Consider the following 10,475-nt stretch of genomic DNA (forward strand, 5'->3'; position numbering starts at 1 on the left):
TAGCGCACCACACACGGCCTGGGATGGAACACCGCTGGTGTCAGCCTGGCTCGAACGCCTGAGCCGGGCCCTGGAAGCAAATGGGTTTAGATGGGCCACGTGGATTACAAAATCCATCCATCTATTCCCTAAGCTCTTCATCCAGAACAGGGTGGAGGGACAGCCGGAGTCTATCCCAGCAGGCAACGGGCACAAGGCTGGATACACCCTGGACAGGACACCAGTCCATCGCAATGCACTCACACTCACACCAGGGCCAGTGGGAGGAAACTGGGGTGCCTGGAGGAAACCCACAGGAACACTGGGAGAAGATTCAGCACAGACTCCACACAGACAGCACCCCAGGGCCTCAGTGCTACGAGGCAGCAATGTACACCACTGTGTCACTGTGCCACCCTGTTTTATGGAATCATCCCTAAAAGTATTTTTGAAAAAAAATGGAGAAAGTTAGGACTATCTGGAAAGCAATAAAAGAGAACAATAATACTAAGCTCTTATGATTAATAACTAACAGTAAACTCTGACTATAACAAGTGACCTATTTCTAATCTGGAGAAATAGCCTAGTCTTTTCATTCAGTTGTGCCTCCTCGGGGCAGTCTGATAAATCTGCCAATTAGCAGGTACATTCCTTGCATTCTGGAGAAGATCAGCCCTATTTTTTTACACGTCCTAGCCCAACGGTGCAGAATGACCGTAGATTTGTAGCCAACTACATTACATCTTGTCCCACTCCTTTACTGCACTGGGTAGAGGCGGTGTCCAGTTTTACAATAATAATTTACAATAATAACAATACCTTAGAAAGTTTGATTTCTCACGTCCTGCTGCTGTAGTGGAAATTCACTGAGGCCTGTCTGCCGCAGGAGAGTGCTGGCTTAGCTTCACTTAAGTAACCATGATGTCAGAATGATATTTTCCTTGGAGAGTTTCTTGATCTCTCAGTGCAGCTGCATTGTTCCTGGAAATGAAGGTCTGTTCTTCAGTAACAAAAGAGACTGCTTAAGCTTTCTCTCCTTCAACGACAACAGCACAAACAAGTGCTCTGTACTTTTAGAAAAGAAAAGTGTCCTGCAGTGATCATTACAAAGACTGTGCTCTTTCGTGTTATGTTTAATTGTAGATGTCTAGATAAAGGATGAAAAAGGAGAAATGTGGGTTATAGGAAATAATGGTAGAAGGAAATGTGTTTTTCCAGGGCTAGATGAGATGGCAGTTGTCAAGTTGCATATGGCTCAGACCTCTCTGAAGCCAATTAACAGTTTGGACTTCACAAGCCACATCACAGAGCCCAGTTCTATTTTACTAGCCTCACATACACAGAGTGTCATTTATGGACAAAATGAAGTCATATTCCATGTTCCAGATAATCATTTTCAATGTTTTCAGCTTGACCACAAAATGTCTAAAAACTAGACATTCAGAAAAAAAACCTTTGTACCCAGCTAATGCCAGTTAATGTGCCCTTTCTCAACCTCTTTCTTGTAGATTTCAATATTGATGGGTCTTTTGGACAAATCTTTATAAGCTTTTGATCACAGTGCAGTAATAAAATGTAGTAAAAATCATGCTTTTCCCTTATTTACAGAGAGTTTCAGGCATCAGAAAATAAAATGTACTGTACACACCCTTCATTCTTCAGCTGGAGCGCACTTTAACGAGACAATGACTTTACGCCCTTAAAATTATAAAATACTTATTCTGAATGTTTAACATTTTAAAATGAAAAGACTACGAGGCTATCTATATATAAGTTCTTAGTCTCAGGTCAAAAACTGATCCCTTGCTGAAAATCAGAACCTCGTCAACTTGGGTCATTTTTAGACAGTTGACCCCAACTAGTGTCCAGTTTTCTGTCCCCATCTAGTGGACTCCATGAATGTTTAATTTTGAGAACCCACTGTGCTTGACTTCAGGTGACAGAGGTCCCTCCTGGTATAAAAGCCAATTCCACCTCAAACGGGGCAACTGTCTAAAAAACATATTAGGAGCTATGGGTCGTACATGGTCATGATGGCGGCAGAGCGTTAATAGTTACACTGACTTCATAACACACAGTGATGGTGGCTCTTCAGAAGTTCGAAAAGCCAAAACAAGGACAACCTGCTGTGAAAAACAGAATTCCTGGAACAAGACGCACCATTTCTGGAATATCCATCCATCCACTTTTCAACCACTTTATCCAAAACAGGGTTAAGTGGGAGCTGGGGTCTATCTTGGCAGGCAAAGGGTAGAAGGCAGATTACTCCCTCAATGGGACGCCAGTCCATGACAGGTAAGTCACAGACACACACTCATACCAGGGCCATTTTTTCCAGAAGACAATTGTGGGGGGACACTCACACAAACCAAGGGAAAACATGAAACCTCCAGGCAGACAGCAGTCCAGGAGGTGAACCCAGGACCCCTGATCTGCAAGGCAGCATGCTAATCACTGCGCCCTCCTGCCACCCATGTTTTGTGGGACTGCATCGTAATCTCCACAAGCTCGGAGCTTGGATGTCCTTCCTTGGTGAGATTCAGATTGGAAAACAGCTGTAACCATGGAAGGGCCAATGTCAGCAGGACAGAACAACTACCAGGACCAGCACTGCGAATAGGCCGTTTGTCCAATTCTGTACATCCTACTGCACCCATTGGTGTGACACCTAAAAAGGCTGGAAAGCTGAAATGTCGTGTTTCCTTTCTTTTCTTTTCAGCAGGGAATAAACCTTTACTTGTTCCTTTGCAGCCTGCGCATGCTGACACAGCAACCCACCTGAACAACCGAAAAAAAACGGCTTAGTTGAAACATGAATTGAAGAACAAAGTCAGATTTCGGCTTCAGTACACTTTGTTACAAGGAATGTGCTGCCAGCCACATACAATATGGTCTGAAACATTACACAACACGACCGGGCAGAACAGACGGACAGCTGGGTGAAAATAAAGACTCTGGCCACATCCTCTCACAGGGGTTTCAGGCCTCCTTTTGCAGAAAGACTGATCTCCTTCTCCATCCTCTCCATTTATTTGCAGATTTTGGCTTTCCACACCTCTCCTCCTGTTCTCCCTCATTCTCACCTGCTCCCCGCCCCTTCCTACCTGCTCTGTCTCGTGTTCTCCTACGCCTTCGTATTTCTACTTGCCCTCTCTCCCTCACACCTGAAGAAGGCTCCATGGCTAAAACAGTGTTTTTCTTTACCTGTTTCTGTGCAGCCAACGCATGCCGAAGCAACTCCCCACTGCAACTTCCAAAAAACATGTGGTTTACTAAATTAAATTTGAAAAGCATTTTGTGAAAAACCAACAGCCTATAGAAACGCGTTCTAAAATCCTACACAATGGAGTATTTTTTTTCACTTCAAAGAGCAAAAACATAGCACACTACACAAAGATGATGGAACCACATCTGGTTCCACAAGTTTATTTTGTGTTCATGTTTTCTTTAAGGTTTCCTAGAAATTTGTCTCTGAGAAATGCAGAAAGCCATGAGATGCAGAGCCTCACCCTCTGCAAAGTTTATTAGCAAGGGGAAAGTCCAGAGAAGGGCAGAGGAAGCAGTCTGGACTGCTTTCAAGTGGAGCAATCTCTGCACAAAGGGAGAAAAAAACATGCTAATTTTGATGGTTTCACTTGGCACGCTCTCTGTGGTAAGCTAAGTATCTTTCAGATAACTAGGGACATTGTATTGGGATTTAAATTTCCACTCAAATCCCCGCCTAACAAGGGTGACATATTTACTCTTTAATTAGTCCAGTAAGGTTTAAACTGCTCCAGTTCTGGGTGATGTCATATAAACATTCTAATTAAGATTCTCCACAGGAGGACGGTGATTATAATTTGCTCAAAGCAGAACTCGTAAAAAAAACACACAGCAAGAAAAAAAAACATGGACTTTGACTTAGTTATTAAAACATTTGCCAGTTGTCTTTTGAAAGGTCACAGCAATTACAGAAACCTTGGGGTACCAAACAAAAGCACATGATGAAATGCAGAGAAATAATTACAGAGCCTGGCAAAAGTATTCAGCCCCTTGCACAGTTTTCACATTTTGCTGCTTTAAAGCTTGCAGTCACAACACTTAGAAGTAGGAATTGAGATTTGTTATATACTCACCATACGCCACACACAACAACTAAGCAGAAAACTAAAAAAAGTAAATTAATAATGAATGCGAAAAAATATATAAGCTCCGCTATTGCAGAAGTAACCATGTGTAAATCCAGTGCTAAACCTAAATGAATTTTGGTGCACAGAATTAGGAGTTACACAATTAGTTGAGTGGCTTCTATCTGTGTGCAAAAATAGTGGTTCTCATGGTTTCAGAATAAATACGCCGGTCTCTGTGACCTACTTCAGTCAGGTAGCCAATTTCAAGCAAATTAAATAAAAAAATATTAAGTTTAAAAAAATATGTAAGCATTATTTTGTAATTTAGTGCAATTGGATCATCATCACAGGCAGGGTGTGAATACTTGTGCAAAGCACTGTGTCTCCAGACAGTTTTATGTCAGATGCACAGTGCACAGTGCTGTGAGTTACACTCCTCAATTCTCAATGAACGCAAAGCAATTCTCCTAATAAAACAGTGATATTTACATTTTTAATTGAGTGTTTTAAGATGTTGTGACACACTCCACCCATACCAAGTACAATTCCAGAGACAGGTGCGCATTGAAAAGTCAAAGCAAGTATGGGAGGCTTTGGTTTAGACAACAAAAAGTTCAAAAACACTCAAACATCACTACCAACATGCACACCTCTAGTATAGCAGAAAACGAATTAAAACCATGTGATAATGTAACTGTAGGCTTTGTGCGCTGGTGGTTAAACGCTCTGCCTGGACAGTTGGGAACTGGATAGAGACGGATATTCCCTGTGCAGTTTATTGCTGAACAGCCATATTTACACCTCCTGCGTTCTTCCCTTCTCTGTTCCTGATATCCTCTCTTTCCCAGGCACGTTTTCCCCACAACGAATCAGAACAGGACCTAAGCTTACAATAATGATCACATATACCCTTCACCGATAATCTAATCAACTCACACCACCATCTAATCTATTTACAACGATTAGAGGCTGTTTTGCGCCTCTAGTGGCAGGACAGCTGTAACAACAGCCTCCTCTTAGGCCAGCTGGCCTCCCACAGCCGTCACGAAATGTTATTCGAGTTAAATATTGTGAACCAGATACTAAGGTTGACAAAAAAAAAAAGCAAAAAAATGTTTTTGGGTCATAAGAGAGTTCAAATTAGATGACCGATGTAAGAAAAGTATTTTTCTTTTTACAGAATGCAGTGCAATATATGTTTACTGCCCCAACTGTACGCTTTTCAAGATGTCATTATACACTTATAATACACTATATAATTTTGTGTTGGACTCAGGGCAAAGATCACAGCCATATCATATACTGAGGGCAAAGGTCATAGCCATTTGGTGGAGTTAGATATGCGGATGTATTTTAATGACTTCTCCTGCACTATTGATTTTTCTTCTGGGTCTGATGCCCTTAAGAAAGGATCCCTTTTGTTTCATGAAAAACGTCTAACAATGTCATCACACTGTTCTTCAGGCAGCTCACCAGTTTCGTAGACTACAAAATACTCAAATAGGAACAAGAACTTCAAGACAAATACTACACTTTTCATTCATTCTGTATCTCCTGTATCAGGGGCCTCCAGGACAAATGAATGTAAGCAGTTCCTGTGACATTAAACAAACATTAGTTAAAGGCCTGGAGATTCACATTCCCATGTATTTCTGACGGTACGAAAAGCAGAAATGAAAGAAAAAAAAAGACATCTAAAGAAGGCTGCAGTCTTGTCCATTTGGAGAGGAGAGGAAACTGACACAGGAGAGAGAGGTTAGAACAACAAATTGAGAAGTAGAGAGGTTCACATCCAGTTACTGGAACACACTACTCCCAAAAGGCCAGTTCAGTCCTTCAATAGAGCCCATCGCCCTCCAACACAAATATGGACAAAATAAAGGCACTGGTATCCAAGTAAAATTACTTCAGCTGAGTTAAATGATTATTATTCATGTAATATTTCTCTTTCTCGATGCTATAGCTTCTGTGATGGTAATAAGGTAAGTCTCTGTTGTTTTCTTTAGAACAAGAGAGTCTGGGGGAGCTGGAAAGCTGTGTCAATACTTTTTTATTTTCTCAGATAAAAAAAAAAAGCATTTCAACTCATTCATCTCCATAATTGATATCCATAGTTAGAATAAGTGCAGTGCCCGCAGGAGAGGTGAATATCAGACAGTACAGTACAGCTACCACTCTGGTCCTGACAGCCTTACAGATTTCTCTCAGCCACCTTCCTCAACGAGGCACACATCAGTGAGTCTCGCCCGATATGGAAGCTACTTTGAAAGCCTGTATAGTTTTCTATCTCATGTCTGAGGATCACAAATTCTGTCACCGAAGATTCTTTGCATCAGATGATCCAATTGAATTATGGGCGTATTGGATCGCTCAGCCAGCAGCCATTTCACCCTGCAGCTCGCCCACTGGAGCTCAGCAGGGCTGAGCCTGGACAGCACACTCACCCTGTGGTCTATGGGAGTTTTAATGCCCAGGGTGTACCCGGCCTTGTGCTCGTTGCTTGCCGGGTAGGCTCCGGCTTCCCGCGAAACCGTACGGTATAAAGCAGTTCGGTAAATGACATGACATGGATCGTTCAGTGAGCATTTGGCAATTACTGCACGATTGTTGTAATGCCCAGTGTAGTGCTCTGTGCTGTGTATTCAGCACTGAGCTCATGTTGGCAGGAAGCCCAGGTGCCTTCATCCCAGTCCTGAGCTCTTACAAGTGTGTCTGCTACAGCTGGGGATGCTGGGAAGACTAGACACCAGTGGCACCCCAGCGGGAGATACCCATCATGCCAGGGTGGCGATGTGTGACTGCTGTGGTCTCCATCAGGCTGTCCGTCACAGGCTGACCCAGTCTGTGAATCACAACTGCAGCCAGGATACTGTCCACCCATCTACGTCAATGCCTCAGCATCCCAACGTCACAACATTTTGACTCAGCCCAGCCCAGCCTGCTCATTAGAGCACTGGCTTTTTGTCCTCAGAGGCCAGTGCATACACACAGCTGCAGTAATAAGCAATCATCCTACTCGCATCTATATTTGCGGGTCTTAAAACTATTCTGCCAAGTGTGGGGTGTCACAGATATGCAAGTGTCCAAGTTGAGTTTATACGTTTAGCAAACTGATTATTTGGAAATGAAATGTATGGATAAGCTGTGAACACATGGCTCTTTTGTTGTGTTTATGAGTCCTGCTGAAAGGATGTGTTTGCTCTCGAAATGTAAATGGAGTTCGTCAGGAGTGTGCGGGAGGAATGGAGGCAACCAAACCCCCCTTCCTCTCCGCTGCGCTAACTTGTAATCCCGCATGACGTCACTTCCTGACATGCTATAGAAATGACAGCAGCCCCCTCCGCTGGTGCTGCTCTCCCCCACAGCTCATTTCACTCTGCAGGGGCTCCTACCCTCCTCGTCCTATGGGGGCCGAGTCTCGCCCAAGCGCGTCGAGCCAAAACTCTCCACGCCTAACCTGTCCAATAAACACGCAGGACGCGGTTTCCAATTGGGCGCCGTTATTCTTCGGATATCGGAATCTACGTTTGGGGGTCGGGGGGGGGGGGACTGTAAAACATAATTTGTTCACACAAAGGGAAACTGAACTGCGACGCATGAGCACCTGCAAAGCTGAAGCTGGCAGCGTGAGAGGGCTGGGGTGTAATTGGAAATACAGGGCAGTCCAGGTTCTGGAAGACTGGTCTACGCCAACGCCAGCCCAGCTCATTATTGCAAGAATGGCTTAAGGGACTTAAACCTGCAGACCTAAACCTGGCTCTCTAAGACTGGGATTGCTTGTCCCTGGCCTAGATCTCTGTGATGATCACTTCAGTTCTTCCATGTGCTGCTTGGATAGCAAATATATCCAGCCAGCCCCCAGTCCTACCTTCCAGTCCTGGAGGGTCAGTGTGTCTGTAGCAGGGCTGTCCAGTCCCGGTCCTGGAGGGTCAGTGTGTCTGTAGCAGGGCTGTCCAGTCCCGGTCCTGGAGGGGTCAGTGTGTCTGTAGCAGGGCTGTCCAGTCCCGGTCCTGGAGGGTCAGTGTCTGTAGCAGGGCCGTCCAGTCCCGGTCCTAGAGGGTCAGTGTGTCTGTAGCAGGGCTGTCCAGTCCCGGTCCTGGAGGGTCAGTGTGTCTGTAGCAGGGCTGTCCAGTCCCGGTCCTGGAGGGTCAGCGTGTCTGTAGGTTTTCATTTCAACTCTAAAGAAACCAAAAAAGCCAAACTAGTTGGCTACTGGCTTCTGGACCCATAGAGCAGCTTCTTCCAGCCCTTCAGGTGCCACTGTTTTAAACAGACCAGACCAGTGTGGGCACCCCTGCTCTATGTGAACTCATGGAAGACAGCCATCATCACTAACAGTTAATGAGATGTGTCCTGCTATCACAAAGAACACAACCCCAGCCTTTGGCCTTCATGTTTGAAAAACAGAGAACGGAGATCGCATGACTACAGCCAGTCTTGTGATTGCAGAAAACATCCTCATGGCAAACACAAACCTAAAGTTTGTGATGAAGACTCCAAATGTTTCCTTCATCGGCAAACCAATGCATTGCCAACAGGGCAATTTTTTTCCAACTTCTTTTCTTTCTGAAAATGAAATGCCACATCAAAGCAAGGTGGCAGAACCATCAGGAGGCACACTGCACACTTCAGTGTCGGTGAGGGAAGCGGGTTTAAGAGATACAGCACACTTACTGCGACTTTCTTCTTGCAGAAGAAAAGAAGTCTATAGTCCAACCTTTCTTTCATTCCTCACCAGCTGATTAATTCAATCAGAAAAAACACTTCAAAGATAATCTTTAAAATTAGATTGCCCAGTGTACTGACTACTACAATACCACCCCACTGTGTAATTCTCATTGATTCGCAGACAACTTCAACCACCTTTCTGTGAAGCTTAACTTATTTTTACCAGGATGAAAACAAACCTCATTCAGGGGTCTCGCACCTTTAATCATATCTGACTCACAAAAAGGCTGTTCAAAGTTAGACGTCACCTTATTTCCACTTCTCTTCTCCTGCCACCATATATAAAGGGATGGACAAACCTGTGGGATGCAGTCAGTCAGGGAAAGCAATTGATTAGTTGGGTTTCTATGCGAACCTGTTGAACCTGAATCAAGTCAGAATGAGTTTCTCGGCATACTCCATTTTACTGGCGGTGGTGCTACTTTTTGAATGCCACACAGACTCAATAGCAGTATCTGCTGCCAAGATCGAGGACTCCAGAATGCTGAACGATGCCTTCAGCCACGAGCCGTTCCTGAATGAAGAGGTGGTTGATAAGGGCATCAGCACCGTGCCATCAAACCGCTACCTGGCCCCAGAAGGCACCGTGGGAAACGAAGGGGGAAACTCAAAGATCTTCATTTTCACAGTAAGTCTCTCCTTGCTCTGCCGAACAGCAGGCAGATTTATTTTAGCATTTCGTCCTATGATAGGAACAGATGTTTCACTTTGTCAAATGCTCAAAATGTCTACCACTCTACTAAGAATATCACAAACATGAGGCATGGTAACTGTGTATCAAAACCAGTCACCTGCAGCCGCTGTAGAAAAGAGAAAATTTTATTTTCTTATATTTTATATATATATACTGTATGTATGTATGCTTTCTGCCAGAACAGTTTCCCAGCTCACACCGTCTTACAGGCTGTAGCCTTCATTTCTAAGTCTTTTTGACCTTGACCGCGAACAGGACTTCGGCATGAAAAAGAACTACAGAGGTCTCTACAGACCTGCCCTGTCCATGGATCTGCCGGCCAGACAGCTGCCCTACTACACCGTCAGAGAGCTGGATGCAGAGCAGCCAGAGAAAGTCCAGGCCTTTGTGAAAGAGGAACGCAGGGACACCGAATCAGACCTGAGCTCCAGCATTCCAGTGGGCAGAAGAGACTTTGACAGTAAGCTTGTGCCAATACTTCTCCTGCTCACAGAACTTTAACATGTACATTGTTGTGATTTATTAGACCTATGAAAATGTTGTTATCTCCATTTTAAATGTAAAGACTATTTTATTTTTTAGCACAAAGAGAAAAAAATAGATGCTGGCGATTGCCCTTGCACATGGGTATTGATGATCAAGTCCCGTCTCTCTGGTTTTCTTCTAGTGCTCAGATGCATGCTGGGAAGAGTATACCGGCCATGCTGGCAGGTGTGAGAGCCGAGGGCCAAGAGCACCCCAGCACTGCCCATGCTCCACCCGTGTCCCACCACGCTGCATTGCTCGTTACGCTCAAACTGTTTTATTATTGCAATACACTGGAAAATGTATAAAATGTTTATTAAAATGATCTGAGAACCTGAATAAAAAAATGTTGCAAGCCTGAGAATCTGAACGTGTGACATGTATACCTTCCAGTTCATTCAGAACAAGGGTTACAGGTGAGAGGGGACCACTCGACT

General features: G+C 44.3%; 1 protein-coding gene across 1 annotated transcript; it reads left to right on the plus strand.

The window, feature by feature from the left end:
* The first annotated feature begins 9,133 nt into the window (after window positions 1-9,133).
* pmch (pro-melanin-concentrating hormone) lies at window positions 9,134-10,402 on the plus strand. Its single transcript, XM_015351899.2, has 3 exons — window positions 9,134-9,447; window positions 9,769-9,973; window positions 10,181-10,402. Exons 1-3 carry the CDS (start codon window positions 9,199-9,201, stop codon window positions 10,228-10,230), a joined length of 504 nt encoding a protein of 167 aa, XP_015207385.2. The 5' UTR covers window positions 9,134-9,198; the 3' UTR covers window positions 10,231-10,402.
* The last annotated feature ends 73 nt before the right edge of the window (window positions 10,403-10,475 follow it).

This window comes from Lepisosteus oculatus, chromosome 7 (assembly GCF_040954835.1).
Source record: "Lepisosteus oculatus isolate fLepOcu1 chromosome 7, fLepOcu1.hap2, whole genome shotgun sequence".
NCBI classification, from domain to species: domain Eukaryota; kingdom Metazoa; phylum Chordata; class Actinopteri; order Semionotiformes; family Lepisosteidae; genus Lepisosteus; species Lepisosteus oculatus.

Bases quoted from the DNA above. Each gene is read 5' to 3' on its own strand.
- pmch (XM_015351899.2), top strand. From the start codon at position 9,199: ATGAGTTTCTCGGCATACTCCATTTTACTGGCGGTGGTGCTACTTTTT. The intron at 9,448-9,768 runs GTAAGTCTCTCC...GACCGCGAACAG, and splicing joins CAAAGATCTTCATTTTCACA to GACTTCGGCATGAAAAAGAA. The intron at 9,974-10,180 runs GTAAGCTTGTGC...GTTTTCTTCTAG, and splicing joins GGGCAGAAGAGACTTTGACA to TGCTCAGATGCATGCTGGGA.